The following is a 23,038-nucleotide window of genomic DNA, read 5'->3' on the forward strand; positions in this document are numbered from 1 at the left end:
TTTCCCTCCAACACCTCTAGTGTTTTCCCGCCCACTTCACACACACGCGCACACACACATAGAGGGGCGCCGAGCTCTGATCGATTTACCATGGGAGAGGCGGGGATGAGGAAGAAGGCACAAAAGAAGTTTCGTATAAGAGGTTTCACCTTAAGAGTCGATGCCTTAGATGCGGTGCTGTCGTACATCTCTCGCTTCCCTGAGGACGAGGAAGAGGCGCTCGAAATACTAATCGACGGGATCGAAAAAGAATCTCGTGAGTGCCCCCTCGTTTTCTCTTTCTCACCTCCTCAGTTTGCTCTTAATTGGAAGATTTCCGATGGGGATTCACGATAAGTAATTAGCATTTTGGATTGGCCATCAGAGAAGCTGTGACTTTGTACGTTAAGTGCAAATTGAAGTAAAATTGGGGAGAAACAGTACTTCTGGTGTCTGATTAGAGTGCTTCCTCACTCTTCAAATTAAGTTCGTATAATATTGGAGTTATCACTTACAAGAGTTACAGTGTGTGAGTTTGAGATTACGTACTACCTCTTTGTTTAATTAAGGTTATTTAGGCCATTGGTCATACTGCCATAGCCCATAGGTGAAGTTGTATTTATATTTCAAGTTGGACTTGCATTATTCCAACAATTTGAACATTACTCTTAACCTAAATTATACCAACTGAAGTCTTGTTTTCTTATAGGCGTTGCTGACCCATATTTTACTTTTTGAGGCGTGATAAATATTGGAAAATTATAGAAGTATGTACTTGAAAATCCATGATGATATCCCTTCACTGCTTGTTATAATTTGTTTATATCACATGCACCTCTAATTAAGACCGCAAGAAGACAAACTTATGAAACAAACTTCTCTTCATAAAAATAGAGTATGAACCTTGGTGAATGTTTGCAGTCAAATCGACCATATTAGATAAGGAGGCAGTGCAAAGAGTTATCAACATATTATTGGAGGCTGAAGCTGCGGTGGACCCCACTTCGGCGCCAGTCAGTAGCCGAACAGCCTTTCGCGTGATTGATGCCTTTGTCATACCAAGATTTCATTATGACCCCATCAAAAATGTATTCTACGAGTAAGCCCATATCAGAAGCAGTTTGATTTATATTCTCTGTTTTCGTACCTTTCTAGTATCCCCTAAAATACTAAACCCCAATGTGAGGTTTAAAATTAAATTTTGAAATACTAGCCCCAAAAAAAAAGCTTGATGAGTGAATGGTATAATTTAGAAGGGGAAGAAGGGTGTTGATGTGATTTTCTTTCTCGATCAAGGGTACATAGGACTTTCTCCTTTTTCAGGCCCGAATGAAACTCTTACAGTAAAAACTTATATGTAGGCATACTGGAAAATTGCCTATTCATGGAGAAGCTGCTGATAAGGCTGCGCTGTACCGGGATCGCTACCAGTTGATGCTGCAGAGGCTTACTCGTGATAAATACTTCTCCACACCAGCTTTTGTTACCGAATTGATGGAAGATGAGAGTTGCAAGGTATCAACCAAGCTTAACTCAATTAGCATGTCTCATGCAGTTATGCTTCATATAAGTCTTGACAAAAAAAAAATTCAAAAGAAACAAAAAATTGTTTGGTGAAAGCTTTTTCTGTATTATACGAGTCAATACATACTGGTCCATGCAAAAGTGCCACTGCATATTATTAATCTTGTATTGCATTTGCTAGGGAAGTACTGGTAAGTTTACTCCCTTTCTTTTCCTTTTGAATGTAGATAACAACGATACAGTCATTAACTGGGTGCAAAGGTCGAAGATGGATAACTGGGGTTATTTCTCAGCTGGAAGAAGGCCGATTCTACTTGGAAGATTTGACAGCTGCAATTGCTATTGATTTATCTAATGCAATATCCTTTCTTAATTTACAATCAGTTTTTTTTTAATGTGCTAGTCAAAAACCACAAAAATAAAAAATGAAAAGCTGCAATTATCTGTAGAACATTTCTCTCATCATCACTCAATTTGCTTTATTATAATATATGCTATTTTGTTATTTTATTTTGAAGATGATAACAAACCCTAAACCTAACATTGAAATACTGTTGCTTCTCTCTTTTTTCCCTTATTATTTTAGTCGATAAGTTCCCTCAAACTTTGTAACCCAATTAGTTCAATTAACAGATATTAAAGCACTTATCCGAGAAATGTTTTGCAATGAAGCTGTACTTTTCCTTAACGCAAAGCACAAAATTACATCTGGTTTCTTCGTTGAGAACACAGTAATTGTAGCTGAGGGAGAACTACAACCAGATTGTACTTTTAAGGTTTTTTCCCCTTTTTTTACCTATTTTCTTTGCTCCATTATGTAGTTGAACTTGTTGGTTTTGCAAGTTAGATTAGATGTAATACTTCATTAGCATATGACACCCAAATATTTATTATTTGAGCTTGCACCATAGGACAACATTATGGAAATATTGTCCGGTGGGCCTTATTGTAATTACCCTCGCATACTGACATTAAACTAAAATCAAGATAAGAAGTTCTAGATGTTGGTATTTAAGTTCTATAAAGTATAAACTACTTTTGAAATTGGAAGTAATTTGTTTGAGATACCATATACCATGCTTCCCCCTTCTAATTAGGGCCAACTTCTTTATTTGTAGTGTTCCAGTTACACTTTTTGACTGCTCAACTTATAAACAGGTCAGTACATGTGGATTCCCTCCTTTAGAAAATAGAGAAGTCTCCCTTAAGCAATTGATGGGGCTTGATTTCTTTGGTGGTGGCATCATGTCAGCTGAAGATACTGTAATTTCTCAAACTCCCATTTTTATTTTGGGACTGCTTCATACCTGCTCCTTAAAGTGCCAAAACTCTTGTATATCCATGAAAAATGAGAAATGTTTAACATGTCCCTCTAAACCATGTCAAATGCTGAATGCCCCTACTGTTATATTTCCTTGATAGTAATACTTATCCAGTGGTAAATCTTAAGGAAGCTAATTTGGGTTTCTTTGGGGTAAATGGAGAGGAAGGGTGCAGTTGGCCTTTTCATGTTTTCTAAGGGTCTGCATGTTTTCTTTGAAGCAATCATATGATATACAAAAGTCCGTTGACAATCTTTCTTGTCCTTTTCTTAAATTGAGCAGCACAGGATGGCAGAGTTAGAAAAGATGGCGGTGAATGATATGTTTGTTGTTCTTTCAGATGTATGGTTGGACAATGAAGAGGTAGGTACAGCAGTTAGTTATTTGTTGATTTGGTAAAGTATTCAGATACCCCTTTTTCATTCCAGTTATGCCAATGATATATTGGATCTGAGGCCGATACTTGGTTGTTGGGGGCCAGGGGAAAGGAAGGACTTCAGGGGATACTTTTTTGAAGCTTTATAGATTGATCTGTGTTATGTACCGACCTTTTGTAGACTCATGCATGATGATTCTTGTTTTGCAAGGGCACAATATTCCGTTATTGAAATTTTCTGGGCAAAATGTGGAATTGGCCCTTTATCTCTGCTTTGGAAAATGCTGACCACTTAACATGAGCTGGTGCATCCAAATATCAATGGTTGTGATCCAGTTTCAGAACTATCAATCTGGTTACATTTCTACTGATGGTTTCCATGTTTAACCCAACAAAATCCTTACTGTCAAATAAGAAAAATGCTCAAGTATACTAAGTTTTTGTTGGATGGTTCATATTCATTTGATTGGTTGGTTATGCTATATTATGAAGCTTCCTAAATTTTGAATGAAAAGGATATAAAAGTAATATTTCTGTGATCTATGTTTATTAATGAATATTTTCATACTTAAAATTAGGAACTAGTCTTAAAAGTTATGCAAGCATTCTTTAGTTATCCTTTGTTTGCTCGGATGGTAAAAACTAATTACTGAATTTTCTGTCAAGAATAACTTGTTATATGAACTCTTATATTTGCTATTGAATATTTATTTAGTTTCACTTGTTTTTAATTTTACCTTAAAGTAGCTCAATTTATAGCACTGAAAGATTATAAATTTACGTAATTCTAAAAAAGTTTCTCCTGAACTTCTGTATTGGTGTGGCCCTAAATCCGCTCTTACTGTTCAATCAGAGCCCTGAATTTGGGGTTTTAGTAATCAAGCAGGTCCTTAGTCAATAGCATGTAAATCAAGTAGGTTTAGAAAAAAAGGGTGTGTTGTCCAGTGTCACCCTCATAGTCAATATCATGTAAATAAGTAGTCTTGTCAGCATACTGGCATCTATTTGGTAAAGGAGGGTCTGGATTGTATCAGAACCAAAATTTGGGGTTGATTGAACAAAAATAAGTCAGGGGCCTTGTTGAAATAATCACAAAATTTAGCGGCCATGTTCTAACCAAATTTATTATACAAAAGGGGGAGGATTTGCATTGTATTTGGCAAATTTTTGTCTCATAGAAGTTACTTTTCTTATTTTCCTTTTCTTAAACTTGAGAAGAGCATGGAAAAGCTAAGGGTGGTTCTGGATGGTTACGAGAGTGTGGAGACAGTACCATCTCTATTTGTCTTAATGGGAAACTTCTGCTCTAGACCTTGCAATCTCGCTTTCAATTCTTTTTCAGAGCTCAGGTACTGAACAAAAATAATATTTGATTATAAAGTTTCAAATTTGATCTTGATAACATTTCAAATGATACGGACCTTGTTTATTATACACCAACTTAGCTTCCTGCAGTTCGAATTTTGATTTAGAATTGCGGCAGCATATTTGTTCTTGTATAGAGAGAGACGAGTAAAGCATGCATATTTATTCTGATGTTCTTGCATCTACCCTTTTCAACATACTGTAAATATCTGAACGGATAAAGCTTTACTTTGATTTAGTTTTTATTTATCAACATGGACATAATTTTTTTTTTTTTGATGAGTCTTATAGGACCATGCATGTAATTTACTTCATACTGGACAACAAATTATAAGGAATAATTTTATTGGTATGTAATGCAGAATGCAATTTAAGAAGCTTGGTGAAATGATTCAATCTCATAAAAGAATAATGGAGCAAAGTCGCTTTTTGTTTATTCCTGGCCCAGATGATATTGGTACTTGATGTCTCTTTTTCTATTGTCTTTTTATTGGGTTCCTTGCGCCCTTATATAATCTTTGCAAATAACACCCAATATCTCTTATACTTGCAATTAAAGTTCTACAACATTTTCATCTGTATAGCTTATTGTTTAATTTAACTAACACCTGATATGAAAAAAAAAATAGGTCCAGCTAAGGTTTTGCCAAGGTGTGCTCTGCCTAAATATCTGACCGAAGAACTACAAAACCTTGTGCCAGATGCAATCTTCTCTACTAACCCTTGCAGGTAAACCTCTTCATACATTGGTCTCCTTTTAGTAAAAAGAGGTTTTAAGAAATATTCTTTTTAATTGAACTCGAGATTGTGTACCTGCAACTGCACCTTTTCTGTCCACACTGAAATTAAATAATACGCCAGCCATCTGCAAATACAACCCAATTGTCTGTTTTGAGACAGAAATAACGCCACTGCCAGAACTTTCGAGAAAGTTCGTGATTACATTAGGATTGACATCATTCCTCTTATCTACCAAAACTCTTTGATCCGTTATACAATAGCATATCTTTGATTTCTCAGGATAAATTTTTATACGCAAGAAATAGCATTCTTTCTCATCTACCGGAACTCTTTTAATCTATTATAAAATATATATCTCATCTTTGATTTCTCAGGATAAAATTTTATACGCAAGAAATAGTTTTCTTTCGGCAAGATCTGCTTTATAGGATGCGGCGTTCGTGTCTGGTTCCCCCCAGCACAGAAGAAACAAGCGACCCATTTGAGCATGTTAGACTTCCTATTTATTACTTCAAAACATTTATTTTATAAATTCTTCTATAACCATTCAGCATATAATGAATATAATTTATTTAATTATTTTATTTTATTGTCAGCTAGTTGCAACCATCACACATCAAAGCCACCTCTGTCCCCTGCCACTGACAGTTGAACCCATCATTTGGAACTATGATCACTGCCTGAGGTTATATCCAACTCCTCACACGGTACTCCCTTCAAATTTAAGGATGGATTAATTTCTGTGTTTACAGAATGAATATTGAACTTAAATTTTCCCTAGTATTAACCAGTTATGATCTTTATTATAGCCAACATTGTTAAAATTGCAACACAGCATTGTATTACGACTTACGAGTAATCAATACACTGTCCCTGGGTCCTGCTTGTTGATATAGTTTAACACCTTTACCCCTTCAAATGAAAAAGTCTTCATCTTCAATCATTCATGAAAAGTTTCGAGATGTGAATGGGGAAGTTTGTGTCTTTTTTTGTGAGAAGCTCCAGATGGGTTTTTAAATTTCATTGTTGATTTTGATGGAGATGGCAAATTTAATTTAAAGAGAGTTGATACAAACATTTAAGCAGTTTGGTCATTATCATTTTAAATTTGATTAACTTATTAGTGGTTAGAATGCAATTTCTTAAAATGTTGGTTGTCATATGGAAAAAAAAAACTAAATTTTTTAAAAATTCTCAGTACAGAAAGGTAGGACCAAGACAAGCTGCCAGTAGGCCCAGTACCAGTTGGTTACACCACGATTGCTTACATTTTAGAGTACTAATCTTAAAATTGTGTCATCTTGAATTTTCTTTCCGAGTTAATGTGCTTTTTTTGCATACTTTTCAGATAGTATTGGGAGATAGAAGCGAGCAGAAGGCATTCAAGTACACAGGAATAACATGTTTCAATCCAGGCTCATTCTCTAGGGACAGTACATTTGCCGCTTATCGACCCTGCACTAAAGATGTCGAGCTTTCTGGCCTGGAAAGTTAATTTACCAAACTTCATTATAGGATGACTAATTTTATGTGATAGGCTTTTACTTGGCATCGTGCCTTCTGTATTTCTTTATGCAACTTGTATTATTAGTTCCTTTACGTTGTACAGACATTTTGACTTGGCCTTTTGAAAAGGAAAAGTAAATTTAATTTTGTACAAACATGTATCAATTTTGTGTTTTGTGTTTTCTATTTTCTATTTTGTGCTTTATGTCCTGTGAATTTCTTCATCTTGTAATTTAACTTTCTTTAACTGAATTTGCTGTTGGGTAGTTCTAGCCACGACCTTACAAAAATTATGTAATCTTGTAATTGTATTTATCAAAGTTGGCTGTTTTTTCAAAACTTTTACCAGTCTTTTGTTATGTTCCAAATGATGCATACCTGCCACTTACCATCATGCCTAATAGTAGCAATGTATATTATATTATCCAACTAATACCGGTATTAAGGATTTGGAAATGCTTGTCAGGCTGCAGCCACTTGATTATAATACAACAATTTGAAGGAAAAGAATAAGTTCTGCATTAACAGCAAGCATCTTTCATTTACTTTTGTTTGGTTTGATTCCCTTCCACAAATTATCTTAAGAAAAAACAAATATTACCAGTACAAACACTACTAATGCAATAGGACAGTGTACAGATGAAATGGAAAATAGAAATCTATAGAATACCAAAGTAAATTAACATGTCTCACTAAACAAACATACAATTGCTTAACTTTCTTCCTGCCAAACTAAATTATGATATTTTTATTCACTAAAGGCCCTCCTAATTCCGTGCAATTATGAAACAAACCAATAACAGAATGATGACACCGGCACAGACCAGCAGAAAGCAGTTCTTGTCACCCTTCCTCTTCACGGCAGTTGCTGCAACCAGATTTTCCGCACCTCCACTTACATAATCTTTCGCGCAAGTGACATTCACCTCTATGTCATTCAACTTCTCCTCTTGCGTCTCCACCATAACTGCCATATCAAGAAAAACTTGGTGCAACTTCACCAAACTCTTTCTGATATCACTAACTGCCTTATCCCGCTCCGCCATCTCCAAATCCATCTGCCCTTTGGCAACACTCAAAATCTCCATTTTGTCACCATCAGACAACATCTTCTCAATTACCTCCTCAGTTGCCTCCTCTCCAGTGGTATTGAAATACCTCCTCTTGAGATTCTCTTTATGATCCGCAACGATTTCATCTCTTAGCATCTGAAACCCATTCATCAGTTCTCTCAACTTGCTTCGGACCCCATTAGTCACTGACAAGCGGGTCCGATCCACCATACTTCCTTCCGTGAAGTTTTTTGAGAGGTTTCGGTTGGTTATGTTGGACCTGTCAAGGAGTTGCAACCTTGCCTTGATGATTTTTGCATTACGAAGAATCAATGCCATGTCAGCATCCATGCGGTCTCGAGCTCCTCGTAGGAGCCGTGGTACATGTAGCGATTTCGACTCCTGGTGAAGCATAGTCAAATCTGAGAGGAGGCCACTGATGGTGTCGATTTCGGACTGGATTATGTTGATTTCTTCAAAAAATTCTGACAGGTTGGCCTCCTCTGCTGGTGTAGCAGTGTGGGCCCCATTAACTGCCTCGATATCCGTCCTTGATTCATCTAGAGCTTGCTTCTTCAGCTTGGTATAACTTAGGAAGGATTTTGTCATTAGATTGTTCATCTTGGAAACTATCTGGGGAGAAAGATAAATAAAAGATGGTTATTAACTTATTATCAAAATTTTAAAAAATACAACTTTCAAAACTTATCTGATTGAAGAATAATGTTGCAAGATTTTATGCAAGAGACTCTGAAAATTTCATTATGTTAAGTTAAAGGGTTCTTATGAAAAAGTTACCAGTACATACTGAAAGGACCAGAGCTTTAATCCATGTATGAATTACTGTATTTCATGCAAAAAATAATAAATTTTCTGAAAGAAATTCCAAGGATAACCAAATAGGAGTGTTGTATCGTTGTGGGAAACAGAATTGGTGATGAAACTACATTAGCAAGCAAGCATTGTTACACAGGAAGCAAAATTTTAACTTGAAAAGAAGATATATTTAAGAAAGCCTTACTTATTCAAGAAAAAAAGTAAAGGATTTGAAGGAGGAATTCACAAACCTACCGATTTGATACAAGAAAAACAAGATTTCATTATAAAGAACGGACCTTGGAGGAAAACAAATCAATGAAAAACTAAATCAAAATACATAGTTGGTTCTTGATATTGAACTGATGTCTGTGTTGCTTAATTGTTCTTTTGAATTGAATTCTTGCTTAATTGTGAAAAACGATCTCCTGTAAAATACCAAGTAGGGAAATTTAGTCAGAAAGACCTGAACTAATCCAAAATATAGCAACGAATCAACAAAGAAAACATACATCTTGAAAATAAACTACATGAGAAATAAAGAAAAGGAAGTTTGAAAATTTAGCAGTTGAATTTAAGGGACTAATTTGTCAGAAAGAGAGTAGTAATGTTACAAAGGTACCTCGTTGAAGAAGAACTGGGACCGTCTGAATTCAAGAATTCTTTCAAAACTTGAGAGAGGGAGCGAGAGAGAAAGGTTTAAACGGGCTGGTGTGGTGTCGCATGAGGAAAGAACTTAAAACGGCTTTACGACTTGGCGTCGTTTCTGGACAGCAAGAGAGGGGTAAAGATTTTAACAGATCAGTTTTAACTTCATGCAGCGCACAAATCATATGCAGTGCCCGTTTTGATTCTATAGCCTGTGCTCTGCATGAAGTAAAAACTACTCTGTTAAGATCTTTACCCCAAGAGAGCGGGCAAATTAGTTTTGAAAATTTTAATTGGCGAAACTTAAGAGTGAAAAAATGGCACGGCGGAGCCAGATCCGTCACGGGCGGCACGGTTATGGCACAAAATGGCACGGTTCAGTTACGTGCTGTTACTAGCGTGTTGTGATCATTCTTTAAAACTTTGGTATGACACGACATGTGAAAAATCTAATCACGGCACGGTACAGCACATAATCACGTGTAATTATAACAATTAGATATTGATTAAATGATAAATCTTGAATAAACTAAAATTATAATTAAATGGTCACGCGAGGCACATTTGATCACAGCGTGACTCACGTGGCGTGACCATTCGCGTGCCATGGCCACTCCTTGATATTTTAGTAACGGCACGGCACGGTACGTGATAAATTAATTTGATCAAAGTACGAAATGGCACGAGACCAAAATCACGGTGAGTTAGTCACGACACAATATATTTTTTTCACTCTAAACTCCTCCAAAACCTGCTATAATTATTTTCCAAGCTCCTCTCTTGAAACGGTCTCCAATTGCTGACGCTTTTTTCTTATTTACGTTAATGCTCCAAAATATGGAAAGCACTTGCAAAGTTCCTCGCTTTCTTCAGATTTGAATATCTTATCAATTTAATTGCAAAAAAAAAAAAAATCTTATCAACTTTTTTTTTCCTATTATTGAATTTTCTGATCATGTTTTAATATGCTTCAATATCATAATATAACGTATTTAATTCATTTTTTTTGCCTCACTTGAGACATTAATAATGATTGTTTCATCGTTTTCATAAATCTTAAAATCCTTTCATGTTTTATTAATTACTATGAATTTTATATCTTCAGGATTTTTCAACTTTTTTGGGATTTGCCTACTTAATAATGAATATATAATGAAAAAAGCGAACGAATTATCTTACATTTTTTTTGTTATTTCGTACTTTTTTGGTTATTTCCTAGCGAATGAAAAAAGCAACCAGTAGGAAATAACCAAAAAAGTAAAAACTAGTGAGTTTTTTTTTTTATGTAATGCCATCATAGATGTCTTTATCATGTAGTAGTTTCTTGTTATATTTTTGTTGCTTTGGTTTACTAAACTTAAAAGATGAAATATTTTTTTATAGTGTAGGTTAGGGCTGGTAAAAAAAGTTTGTGGTTCAATGTGACTCACAGCTGACTTATTCGTTAATAGCTTTTTCGTTATTGGACTAAGCTAGTTTAGGGTCTAGCTCATTCGCCACTAGCTCGATCCAGAATTAACAAGTTCAAGCTAGGACTTAGCTCGCTCGCTAGTTCACGAGTTAGCTTGGCTAGGTATGGATTTGTTAATTTGTATGAATTTGTGTGCATTTTATATTGTCCAGCTCGGTCCAGTTTGATTCAGCTCGGTCCAATTCAGTTCCAAAAGTTTGTAGAATTTATTTTTTTCTTAAAACAAGATCCAACCAGATCCAGTGAGCGAACTCGTCAGCTCTCGAACTAGCTTGGTTCAGCTTTGACAATTTCAAGCTGAGATTTCAGCTCAGACCTTTAAAATTAGCTCGATCGTGACTCAGATGAGCCAGCTCATGACGAGTTTGAGTTGGACCCAGCTCGTGCGACCTCTAGTGTAGGTACATCTTGATTTTTTTGTGAACCTTTGGAATGGAAAATTGGCGGTGTGAAGCATTAGAATAACATAAACTATAAATTTATCCGTTAAAAGAAAATATTAATATGAGAAGAGATAATTGCAGAAAGGAAAAGTAAAAGAAGTAAAAACCGCAATCTACGGTTGAGAAATACAGTAAATGAATTTTGATGTGTACTAGAAATTCTTTTTATATATATATATTTGTGCTAGTGACGTGCATGGATAACAAGGTAAGACTAAGGCTGCAAGGGATGTGAAAAAATAATATTGTTAGCTTCGCCGATCTTTTTTTGTTACTCTTTTTTTTTTGGGAGAATTTTGTATATAATATAATATTAAATTTTAAATTTAAATCCTATTATCTAAAAACTGTTTATAATATACCCTCTTCTTTTTTAAAATGAGGAGGGTTCAAATGCTTTTATTTTTTTGTGCCATCATTAAGTCTCCAGCTTAAAACTTAAATGTCAAAATAAAATTGTTAGATATAATCTATTTAATTCTCTCTATGCACATATAAAAAATATATTATTTTGATTGTTATTAAGAGCTTAAAAAGTTACATTGATGTGGATAATTTTTGGATATTGATTTTTAGCATATTGATTTATATGAAAGTAAAATTAACAAGTTATGGTGTTTTTGCCTATGCAAAGAAAATAATGTATTTTGGCATATAAATTTTAACAATTTTATTATTAGAAGATTAAAAGGTACAACATAGATGTCCCAATAGCATTGTCACCCATAACATGTCACAAACAATTGAGACATTTGAACCCTCTTCTTTAAAAATATCACATAGCACCCAGAACATGTCCCAATGGTGTAACCTCCTTGTAAACCAGTTTTTTTTCTAAAAGTATTACATAGTATTATTGCAAAAAAAAATAAAAAAATACATGTCCCAAAATACATATCCTTGAAAGATAGCAAGCAAACTCCATTTTTTTTTTTTTTACTTTGCACAAGCCAAAATGTACAACAAAATCCCTTCTATCACATCTCTACTTGATGATAAAAATAGCAATAAGTAAAAAAACATATAACAAGCCTCAGCTCCATATACGCAAACCACCACACTGAAACTGCTATAGAAAACCTTTTCTGACGACTCAGGTAATTATGCGGTGGTGGGACAGTATGGTCATGCATTTATACATGCAGTATACTTGCAGTGCCCTCTGGTTGAGTACTCAATTGAAGTATTTGCCATTTATCTATTATTATTAGGCCGGTCTCGCTTCCGGTTAAAGGGTGCATTCTGTGGTGAAGACATCCTTCCTAGAGTGGTCTGCCGCATTTCTGTCCACACATTATGTAAGAATAATTAGTTGTGAATTTTCATTGCGTATTATTCACCAAATTGCCATAAGAAAGGGTATAATGTCTCCTTTTATTTAGTTTGATCAGAAACACTAGTAAGAAATTTGCAATATTGTTAGTGTTGTTTCAAAGTACCAAAGCCTGCAGAGTAAATTACAAATCATAGGATGTGCAATTTGCAAATAAAAAAAATGTCGGTATAATCAGCAAAAAGCTCGCAAGTAAAATACCTCTTTGCCTTTCAAGCTCCTGGTCCAGTTCTTCTTTCCACTTCCTTCTTATAGAACTGCACAAAACCATTTTTTTGCTATCAAGTAGGTTGCATGATGGCATTTCCAGGTAGTAATAAAAACAACACCTTTGATCTCGAGATCCTGGACCCCAACATGGATTACCCAATCTAACTTCAGAATCTTTCTGGGTCAAGCAGGTAGGTTTTGTATCCTAGACAAAAGCCTTCTGACCAGTTGGTGTATTAATCAATTTTGTAATTTCATTGCAATTTTAGATTTAATGAGACAAGGATTAGGATCCATTGAGAACGACATTAGATACTTTTGTAGACATATAGCTTTCTATAAAATTTTATAAAATTTAATAACATTAGATATTCCACAAAATGCAGTCATATATACGAAGGTTAACAAAATTCAAGTTGTTTAATGGATGGTAAAACTTGCATCAGATTTTATCATCTTTCATGTGTATGACTTAAAGTATAGATTGCATTCCAAGTTTCAAAATCAATTTCAAATGCTACTTGCACGGTCATCAAGATTGTCAATGGATCACAAACTCAGATGACCTGACCACTTGTCATCTCTAGATGTTGTGTGATGTTTACCTTGGGCTTAAAGGCTCTTGGATGTCTGAGTGATGCTCAGGCGGGACCCACTCATTCAATTTCTGTGGGGAAGTAATCTCCTGCAAGATGTGGGTCCCCTCCACACTACACCTTGAACTACGCCGGCTGAAAATGCTGCCTGGGCTGACATTCCTTGAGGAACCTGATCGAAGAAGCATTGTTGGCAAGGCTGCACTGGAAATTTTGCTTGGGGTTGTAGGCGGAAGCTTTGAAGCATTTGTCGCGTTGCCGTTGCTGTAATTGCTTATGTTCTCCTTGCACATACTGCTGATTACCTGTGCATTGCTAGCATTCAGAGAGTTGTAGAACTCTTCGTATAAAGGTGTTTGAAGCTTCTTCAGATCAAGTGCCTGATTATATAAAAAATTATAACGACATCAACAAGTCAACAATAAATGAGAGAACGGTACCAACTTAGGTTTTTGATGCAAGTGGTAGAGAGAATGGTACATACCTTCTCATCAAGAAAAGCTCTAATCTTGGACTCGATGACCTCATCATCATCCTCACAAACAGCATCGCTGGGGAAGGAGAATCCATTGGCACCACTGCAGTCAACTTTTGAGGTACTTCTATTAACACCATCATGGTCAGCTGTAAGGTCTCTCAGGTGTTGTGAGCTCAGTGTTCTCTGCTCGGGGCTTATGTCGAACTTACAAGGCCATTTGTCCAATGGCTCCGACATAGGATTGAAGCTCTATTGTAAAAAATATGACAAGCTTTATTAACCCAATGACCCAATATATTGATGAAGTCACAAATAACTCCCAACCACCATAGAATTGTCGAGTTTAATCAACTAATAGGAGCTATCTAGATTAAGCATCTCCAGTTTTCAAGCAAAGAGGACAGAGTTTTACGCATACTTGTAATATTTCCTATTAGTTTATTTGGGAGAGGAATTCTACAATATTGACTTTTACAGTGTTAAGTGTCAGAGTATAAAAGAGAGCCTTAAAGAGAAAAGTAAGATCTAGTACCGAGCCAATCACGGGGAAATCATCACCATCATCAAGCCGGCACATGTCATCATCATCATCATCATTACTGGTTTCCCATGCTGGCCTTGCCGGTGAAACCTTATCAGTCTCGGTGATCATGCCACTGCTTAATAATGTACAAAGATCAAAGAGTCCACTAAAAATGTAAGGTATCGTTGGGTAATTAGGCAAAATATGATTACAATCCAAGTATCAGTGTAGTTCCCATATAGTTGGAATAATATTAATACTGCTATAATTGCTAAACTTGAACAGATGTTTCCAGTGGAAGTTGGAACTATTGTATACAGTGAGGCGAGATAGATTTTGAGTTTCTATCATTTCTAAAATCTAGTTCAAACTTTGAAGGCATTATTGCCGGATATATATATACATGTCAAATAAATAAATAAGTAATGAAATAACAATAAAGAAAAAGGGTTCTCACATATTGCATGTCTGTGTTTTGTTTGTGCTTAGCACATTATTGCCGGATTCCTGTAGTGATAATAGCAGTCAGCATACAGTAGAAAAAACTTCTCCACATATACCCACAGAATATTTTAATGCCAAAAAAGGGTGGAAATTTCTGATTGCAACTTGAGCTGGTAGTCAAACTGTTGCACCCCCCCCCCCCCAACACACACACACCTCCCTTCAAAATCAAGGCAATTAAAATCTCATTGACCCTGAATATTTCAATTAATTAGGATTCAATCCAAAATAATTTTGCCTCATTTAATCCAATTGCAAAATTAAGCCTCAATATACCCTCAATTAACAAATTGCAAGGCAAAAAAAGAAGAAAGAATAGAAAAATAAAACCAAATAATGCTTTAATATTACTCAATTAAAGCTCACCTTGCTGCTTGCACGATTCAACTGATGGACATCTTCAAGTTGTCCCGTTACAAATGGATGCTGAGTGAAAACAAGAACATACTTTGTTGATCATGTACTTATAACAAAATTATCTGAATTATTAAGGTAAAAGATAGTCGCGCATGAAGTACCTGTAGTAAATCACTTGCAGTTGGGCGCAAGCCAGGTTCCCTGACACCACAAAAAATAACTCGATTTAGAAGTAGTTATGACATTTCCTCTCTGATACTGTTTATTTTTAGAAACTTTTTTTTTTTCAAAAAAGAATTAGGCTTTCGTTATGGCATCTATTTTGGTACACATAAAATAAAGAATAAGCAATTTATTTTTTGCTTTAAGCTTCTATTTGATTTTCTACAATATTTGTCCATGAGAATAAAATGTTCTTTAGTTTCAAATCCATGTAAAGTAATAAACCATAGGTCATTTAAAAAATAACAGGCAATGAACTAGAAACCATACTCCTGCAAGCATTTGAGAAGAAAATCCTTGGCCTCTGAAGAGAGGTGCTCTGGTATTGGTGGGTGTGACTTTGTGTTCCCCACATGAAATAAAGCAGCGACCTGAAGTACATACAAGAAGATACAAAAAAAAAGGAGGTAAATTGAAACAAGGATCAAGGAGTTTTAACAGGAAATTATGATGTATTGCTTATAAGCCACCATTTTTGAAAATTATCCCAGAGCATCCTCAGACAACTCTTACTTGTGTTAGTAAGCCTCAATTCTGTTCCGTTTTCCTTAACTTAACCCTTAGCTTTGTTATTAGGCACAGATGGCCTTAAATGCAGTCTGAATGTCTCAGCAGTCAGTATAACATCATAAAACTTTTGTCTCAGTTTACATTCAGATTCACACTTCAGCACAGAAAATGCATACCAAACTAGGTTAATTAAAATACTGATTCATCAACAGCGCAGAAAATGCATACCAAACTAGGTTAATTAAAATACTGATTCATCAACAGCGCAGAAAATGCATACCAAACTAGGTTAATTAAAATACTGATTCATCAACAGCACACCCATGGGAATAATCTAGGTTTTTGTGCTGTGAAAACAAAAAATAATGAGCTTACCTCTTGATACTGGCCGCTCCATGGTGGCTTACCAGTAGCCATTTCAATTACCGTGCAACCCACACTCCAGATGTCAACCGAGCTAATTTAGATTTGCAATTTATTAGAAGCATAAAAAAGCAGGGCGACAATTAGCAGAAAATAAGATATAGAATATGTACACACTTATACTTAAAATATATATACATGTCCGACTTAATCAGGTGCTAACAAGATGGGTCTAGTTAAAAGTATGATTGACCAACATATGGGCCTAAAAGTGCTTTTAGGGTGTCATGCTGCTAGAAATTTAGTTCCCAAATTCCCCATAATGCATTTTTCGTTTTTTTTTTTAGCCGAGTTTGATTGAAGCTCAAAAAAGTTCTGGTAAAAAGACTAATAAAGCACCTATTAAGCTTTATACTCTACCCGTAAGTTCAGGGGGATACAAAGGAAAAATCTTCATGCTCCATTGCTAAATTTAAAAGAGAAAAAGTTATAACTAAAGAAAAAAAAGGAGATATGAGAATCTTACAAGCTATGGCCGGTCCCTAAAATAACTTCAGGGGCCATCCAGTATGGCGTACCTTTCATTGACTTGGCAGCTGTCATCGTTGCCTAAAATTCATAATGCTTTGGTATAAATAGAAGAAAAAATAAGGAGGGGTAGTTTTGGAATATCTTAAAAAAATCAGGAAGGAATGATATAAATGTTGCGGTTTGTAGCTCAGCGAGCTTAATAATAACTGCAGCTCAGCTTAATTATTGTTTTAGAGAACATTGGCATTTTAAAATTTTGCAGCTCAGCAAATTGAAAAACCAAACCTTTAAACAATAACTGCAGAATCTAAAATCTCAAATATAAGTAAATATTTACCAGCATAGCAACTTGCTTCGAAGCCCCAAAATCAGCAAGCTTAATACAACCTTTATTATCCACAAGAATGTTTGCCCCCTGAATTTAAAGACAACAAAATAATGTGAGAAAAATTATGCCAACAGCAAGTTGAAGCAGTAATCATACAAATTGATAAGGTAGGAGTTCTGCCTTTATGTCTCTGTGAATAATTTTGTTCTGATGGAGGTAATCCAGCCCTTGCAATAATTGCTTTGTGTACATTCTTATAACCTATTTTGATAAATAAAACACAAGAAGAAGAAGGTAAATTAAATTTTGACATCTTTTCATTCAAAGACCAAAGTCTTTAACAAAATTAAATGATACCCACAGCTTCAGGGAAAGATCCAAATTTGCTCAGCAAAGATGAAATGGATCCACCGGGAACAAACTCCAATAGGATATTCAATGTGTTTTCTTCTCTGACAGTACCCAAGTATCTCTGTTGCGAAAAATGGAAAAGGAAAAAATGCTCAGAAATAATGATTACAATTTCACAATCAAGAAATAATGCAAAAATTGAGTAATAAGCCACTTCACTTACAACAATGTTTGGATGCGAAAGGCTTTTCAGAAGCTTCACTTCTTCCTCCAGTTCCCTTATATGAGCCTATACAGAAAAAATACAAAACCCTCACAGTAACACAAATGATAGCACGCACAAATGACCTCTAGTTTTGAAATAGAAAAATAAGCTTACTTGGGCTTTCTCTTTAGAAGCATTGCTCGTCCCAATCAAAACCTAGATAAAAGAAATCAAATCCAAGTCTTCAAAATCAAGAATAAAAAACAAATTGACGCCCCAATCCAGATCCCAAATAAGCATCCTAACCTGTTTCACGGCAAGCAACTCTCCAGAATCAAGATTCATCCCCATGAAAACCTGGCCAAATGCTCCACATCCAATCATTTCTCCTTTTCTCCACCGGATTTGAGGTGGCATCTCCTCCTTCATAGGTGCGGCTGAGACAGTGGCCGCCATGGTTAGCCGCCTTAACGGGCTTTTGGGTACAAACCCCAAACCCAATCCAACCCGTGATTTGCGGATGCATGAACCAATCCGATCAACAATACTGGTGTTAGGAGGATCGTCGGAGCTAGGGTTTGGTCGAAAGACGAGGGAACGGCGCACCGATCCGAAGAGATCTTGCACAGATCCGAACAGACTTTCTTCTTCTTTCATCACCCAAATCTAGGGTTTTAAGGGTTTCTATTGTTGCTTTGTGGCACGCGATCTAGCAGAGAGGAAGTAGTTTTCGTAACCTTTCCTGATTTTCTCACGGTAACTCACAGGGTAAGGAGAGTGGAGACTCGAGAAGGGGCGATTGATTCTTGCTTTGGGTTTTGAATTTGTGGGTGTGTATGACGAAAATGCCCCTGACGACCGTTGGAGAGATGGGAAGGTTCTATTTTCTAATCGAGGGGAGCCGGTGGGGTGTAGGTGTACAGCGTGTACTAAAAAATAAAAGAAATTAAAATAATAATAATGACGGATCTGGCCACTTAAGTGGGTTTGACGCGCCTCAATTGGGAATGTTTGGGCTTAAAAATCCAGTTTTATTTTCTCCATTTCCGTAGAACTGGAGAGCTTCTTTGTTCTTTACCTCCATCACTATCACTAATCACTAAATATAAAAAAAAGTGTTTTATACTTTAACCTTTTTCTTTTTATGTGTTGCCACTTGCCAGTCCTAGGGGTGTCAACGGGTACAATACGGGTCGAGTGAAGCTATTTTCATATCCGTACTAATTATGATAACAAAAAAAAATATTTGCTCTTATCTGTTTTTTCGAATACCGTACGGATCGAATAAACAGATAAAAAAGTGTCATTAACATCTTGATTTGTGTTTTTAATAATATTTTCAAAACAAGAAAAAAAGAAAAAATAATATGAATACAACTGATTTGTATTATGAAAATTTAATAAAATACAAAACTTTATTGTACCATGTATCATCTTCATATAAATATATATCTATAATTTTATTTTTAAAGATGATCTTATACGATAACGGATAAGATAATGAAAAAAAATCGTACCTAATAAGTTAATGAATTTGTTTTTTACCTTTATCTTTGTAACACCGTGAACTTTTAAAATTCAGATTTAATTAAAATAATAAGTGGTTAAATCAAATAATATATATATACGTATATACGAAATTAGTGACGTGGATGGTGAAAAATAATTATACGATTAATTGTGTTAAGAGAGAGGAGCAATTGGGGTTATATAAATCATTTAAACAATATCGAACAAGTGGAGGGTTTATTTTGCAAAAATACCACTTACAAGTGGGGGCCCCTTGTCATTACCTCCTCTTCCCCTCCTTCCTTTCCTTTCCTGCCCCCATCTCTTTTCTTCTTTTCCCTTGTTTCCGCCAAGAGAGAAAGAACGAGAGAGAGAGAGAGTGAGAGAGAGACACCCCGGTGACCGTATTTCACGAAAACGGAGATTTAGGAAGAGGAGCTCAAATCTCGTACATCCATCCGTTCCATCGGTAATTCCCCTTTCTATTTCTCTCTCATTTCGTGATTCCTTGTTTTTAGGGTTTCGGTGAAAACCCGTAGAATCGTACCAAACTTATTATTCCGTGCCTTTGTTGTTTCTATAGTGTAAATTGACTGATTCCGTGTTCCAAAGTGCCACCAAATTTCCAATTTACGGATTTTCCCAAATTTCTCGATTCCGTGTTTTTAGGGTTTCGGTGAAAACCCGTAGAATCGTACCAAATTGATTATTCCGTGCCTTTGTTGTTTCTAAAGTGTAAATTGATTGATTTCGTGTTCCAAAGTGCAACCAAATTTCCAAATTACGGATTTTCCCAAAAATTGATTAGGGTTTAAATTGTAAAAGTGCCGGAATTTAATAAATTGACCTATGGATAGATCCTAACGAGCACGGCTAGCGGGATTGACGAGCTTACCGAGTCGCGAGATCGCGGACCCTCTACGTGCCCTACATACCCTACATAACCAGGTGCGGGGGTTTACGGGATCTGTTTTGGGGTTTATTCGTAGAACTAAATAACGGTGCATATTATTATATTATATTTATGTTGTTTGCTTGATTTAAATAAACTGTGCATAGCATGTTGAATCTCTGATTGAAAGCATTTGTTGCCGCATTGCATTAATTGTGATATTAGCGTAATTGAATTGTATAACTGTTATGATTCTCATGTTGGTACGGTTTATCGATTGTTGATCTGTCGTTTTGAATAAGTGAGTGGAACCACAGTATGACTTGGATTGATTGTGTGAAGTGAACAGTGTATCATAGTGGAAAGTCTAGCTAGCTACTAGACTTTCATCCAGGACCCTTATGCGCATCTGGAGAATGGCCCTAGTGAACCCAGTACCGGTTGGGTAAGGGAAGTGCAGTGTAATTTTAGGTAGAACTGTGGTTCAGTGACTCAGTGAAAGTGTCAGTGATTTCTTTTTGAGAAAAGCGATATTCTGTTGCATATTCGCGGAATATGCCCGTGTATATTTTAAGTGATGAATTGATGAGATTGTATGACTTGAAACCAGAAAAATAGAACTATTAAGCCGGAGGTGATCGATAGTTGATATCTGTACCTCATAACCAGACTTATATATATTATATCTGTGAAACCAAATCTTTCTGGACATTCGTTGATTGATGTTGATTTTTGTGAATTGAAATCCGTTTGAATCTATTCCCGGTACATGTGCATTTATTATTATTGGTGAATAAGTAAATAGATGCCTTATCGCTAGTGTATTTAGTTCTGGTGATGGATTTCTCACAAATCCAGTAGCCCTTTAAATTCCGCACTGAGAAAACGGATGACAGGTTTTCTCACCCCCTCCCCTCGGGAATTTTTCCCTTTGAATTGATATGTGCAGGTAAACGCGAGTGAAGTGGGACTCGGGCTCGACACGTGAGTGTAGGCCGGGCTAATAGGTTATGCCAAACCCTTTTTGTACCCATTTTGAATGTGTAGTTGAACCCGTAGTCGGTTATTTTGATGTATAGGTTGTTATCGAACCGTATTATGTTATAAAACCCTAACGGTATGTTTTAAATGGTTGTTATGATTTAAATGTTGAAATTGCATTTTAAATGTCATTAAAATTGCTAGTGAATGGGGAATAATTGTTTAGTTATACGGGGATTTGATCGGGTTTGAAAACGGGATGAAATTTCACGAAAATGGGCAAAGGAATGAAAATCAGTACCCTTATTGCGGGCCGCAATAACCCTATTGCGGGCCGCAATGAATGGAGGCAGAGGCGAATTACAGAGGCTGGAAATTTTGGGAGTGTTGCGGGCCGCAATAGCCCTATTGCGGGCCGCAATGGGGATTCTGAAAAATGCTATTTTGGGTATAACTTAGTCAAATCAAATCGGTTTTGAACCAAACTTGTTTTAAATCAAATCATATGATAATGGGATTGAATTTCAATGAAAATTATGTGAAACTTGACTAATTTGGGCCGTCGGTTAAAGGATTTGCATACCATTTGCTTCGTAACCTCAGACAACGCTCGCAGGGGGCTGCCGCCCCCCCTGCCACCCCCCCTGCCACCCCCCGCAGACTAATAGAATGAGGCCCACCCACATAACCATATATCAATATATATATATATATATATATATAGATCTGCATGAACAAAACCGCATTTTAAAACGAAACTGCGCGACCCCCTGTCCCGGGGTGTGACAGTTTTAAGTTGGTATCAGAGCCATGGTTTAAACCCTAACCAGACCGAACCATAACCAGACTTGATAGGATTCGCGAGTGGGGTAATCTAGATTGGGACGGTAGTGTAAGTTATTGTGAGTCGTAACGTGAATGTGTTGAGTTTTCAGAAATGGAGAGAACTCTCGAAGAGATGCTAATTGCGGCCTACGAGCGAGGTCGTAGAACTGAGCAGCAGGCTCAAGGACCACCAGGGCCAACCGTACCAGTGATTCCAGTGGTACCGGGGGAAGAGTTCAGACAACTCTATGAGGCATTCATGCGCCTTGCGCCCCCTCGGTTTGACGGGTCGGGAGGATACCCGGAAGCGGAGGAATGGAAGGTGAGTCTCAAGGCTAAGTTCACCCTGTGCCGGGTGCCTGAGGTAAATAAAGTTGAGCTGGCAGTGCAGTTGTTGGAGAAGTCGGGTAGACACTGGTGGGAAGGCGTGAAGATGGAATTTGAGGGAGTGGAACAAGAGATCCCTTGGACCTGGTTCGAGCAACGGTTCGGGGAGCAATATTTGAGTGATCTGCATCAGGAGGCTCTGAGGAGCCAGTTCCTGAACCTCCGCCAGCGTGAAAGGTCGGTTGAGGAATACAACAGGAAATTCTTTGATCTGGCACGGTATGCCCCGGATGTGAAAGGGGATCTGGTAAGGTACCGAAGACAGTACCTAGACGGGTTGGACCCGGCCATTGCCCTAGCGATTCATCACTCATTAGCTGCTGGGGTTCCTGCCCTAATGAAACAAGCTGAGCAGACGGAGGTGTATCTCAAGAGGAGTGCACAACAGACCAATACCCGCAACGTGAGACCCAAGTTCGATCATAAGAAAGAAGCTAGCGGGTCAGGAACTCGACCCCAACCTGCGGGTCAGCCAACAGGGCAAATGGTGGTTTCCGGGTTTACCCCGGGAGCCGCTAAACCGTGGTGCAATGTGTGCAGGATGGCAGTCAGAGAGGACCATTCAAACCCTGGAATACATGCTTCGAGCGTGTGCGTTGAGCTTCCAAGGGTCTTGGTTAGATCATTTGCCCCTAGTTGAATTCGCTTATAACAACAGTTACCACTCGAGTATTGGGATGCCACCGTTGG

At 36.8% G+C, this 23,038-nt stretch overlaps 3 protein-coding genes across 10 annotated transcripts in view; 1 reads left to right on the plus strand and 2 right to left on the minus strand.

The window, feature by feature from the left end:
- DPB2 (DNA polymerase epsilon subunit B2) lies at positions 1 to 6,999 on the plus strand. Of its 3 annotated transcripts, none has more exons than XM_078323880.1 (13): positions 1 to 256; positions 901 to 1,078; positions 1,341 to 1,494; positions 1,731 to 1,862; positions 2,202 to 2,279; positions 2,662 to 2,766; positions 3,108 to 3,188; positions 4,420 to 4,550; positions 4,929 to 5,023; positions 5,196 to 5,295; positions 5,682 to 5,796; positions 5,904 to 6,014; positions 6,656 to 6,999. In XM_078323880.1, exons 1-13 carry the CDS (start codon positions 91 to 93, stop codon positions 6,800 to 6,802), a joined length of 1,593 nt encoding a protein of 530 aa, XP_078180006.1. In that variant the 5' UTR covers positions 1 to 90; the 3' UTR covers positions 6,803 to 6,999. The 3 variants fall into 3 exon arrangements, with proteins under 3 accessions (XP_078180006.1, XP_078180007.1, XP_078180008.1); XM_078323881.1 differs by having other exon boundaries at positions 5,904 to 5,992; XM_078323882.1 differs by having other exon boundaries at positions 117 to 256; positions 901 to 1,067.
- A 446-nt stretch (positions 7,000 to 7,445) lies between these two features.
- Positions 7,446 to 9,384, minus strand: SYP112 (syntaxin of plants 112). The gene is made up of 2 exons (XM_078324323.1): positions 9,304 to 9,384; positions 7,446 to 8,498 (listed from the first exon to the last, which is right to left on the minus strand). Exon 2 carries the CDS (start codon positions 8,484 to 8,486, stop codon positions 7,581 to 7,583), a length of 906 nt encoding a protein of 301 aa, XP_078180449.1. The 5' UTR covers positions 8,487 to 8,498; positions 9,304 to 9,384; the 3' UTR covers positions 7,446 to 7,580.
- Positions 9,385 to 12,037: 2,653 nt separating this feature from the next.
- The window catches only part of LOC144574068 (mitogen-activated protein kinase kinase kinase NPK1-like), a 43,076-nt gene continuing 32,075 nt past the window's right edge, over positions 12,038 to 23,038 (minus strand). For 2 of the 6 annotated variants that reach the window (XM_078323912.1, XM_078323911.1), the window contains exons 2-18: positions 18,061 to 18,491; positions 17,929 to 17,970; positions 17,773 to 17,838; positions 17,560 to 17,670; positions 17,379 to 17,459; positions 17,208 to 17,285; positions 16,866 to 16,948; positions 16,352 to 16,433; positions 15,737 to 15,837; positions 15,406 to 15,445; positions 15,254 to 15,313; positions 14,841 to 14,890; positions 14,393 to 14,519; positions 13,867 to 14,109; positions 13,392 to 13,762; positions 12,778 to 12,833; positions 12,038 to 12,526 (exon numbers count right to left, since the gene is read on the minus strand). In XM_078323912.1, coding sequence (XP_078180038.1) covers positions 12,438 to 12,526; positions 12,778 to 12,833; positions 13,392 to 13,762; positions 13,867 to 14,109; positions 14,393 to 14,519; positions 14,841 to 14,890; positions 15,254 to 15,313; positions 15,406 to 15,445; positions 15,737 to 15,837; positions 16,352 to 16,433; positions 16,866 to 16,948; positions 17,208 to 17,285; positions 17,379 to 17,459; positions 17,560 to 17,670; positions 17,773 to 17,838; positions 17,929 to 17,970; positions 18,061 to 18,411 — 2,031 coding nt within the window. In that variant the 5' untranslated portion in view covers positions 18,412 to 18,491 and the 3' untranslated portion in view covers positions 12,038 to 12,437. Of the gene's footprint in view, positions 12,527 to 12,777; positions 12,834 to 13,391; positions 13,763 to 13,866; positions 14,110 to 14,392; positions 14,520 to 14,840; positions 14,891 to 15,253; positions 15,314 to 15,405; positions 15,446 to 15,736; positions 15,838 to 16,351; positions 16,434 to 16,865; positions 16,949 to 17,207; positions 17,286 to 17,378; positions 17,460 to 17,559; positions 17,671 to 17,772; positions 17,839 to 17,928; positions 17,971 to 18,060; positions 18,599 to 23,038 lie in introns of those variants that run through there. The other 4 variants (XM_078323910.1, XM_078323913.1, XM_078323914.1 and 1 more) reach the window with 4 other exon arrangements.

Source organism: Carex rostrata, chromosome 22, assembly GCF_964058835.1.
Source record: "Carex rostrata chromosome 22, lpCarRost1.2, whole genome shotgun sequence".
Lineage (NCBI taxonomy): Eukaryota > Viridiplantae > Streptophyta > Magnoliopsida > Poales > Cyperaceae > Carex > Carex rostrata.

Coding starts and splice junctions, on each gene's coding strand:
- DPB2 (XM_078323880.1), top strand. CDS start 91: ATGGGAGAGGCGGGGATGAGGAAGAAGGCACAAAAGAAGTTTCGTATA. Junction 2,767..3,107: donor TCATGTCAGCTGAAGATACT/GTAATTTCTCAA, acceptor TAAATTGAGCAG/CACAGGATGGCAGAGTTAGA. Junction 6,015..6,655: donor TATATCCAACTCCTCACACG/GTACTCCCTTCA, acceptor CATACTTTTCAG/ATAGTATTGGGAGATAGAAG.
- SYP112 (XM_078324323.1), bottom strand. CDS start 8,486: ATGAACAATCTAATGACAAAATCCTTCCTAAGTTATACCAAGCTGAAG.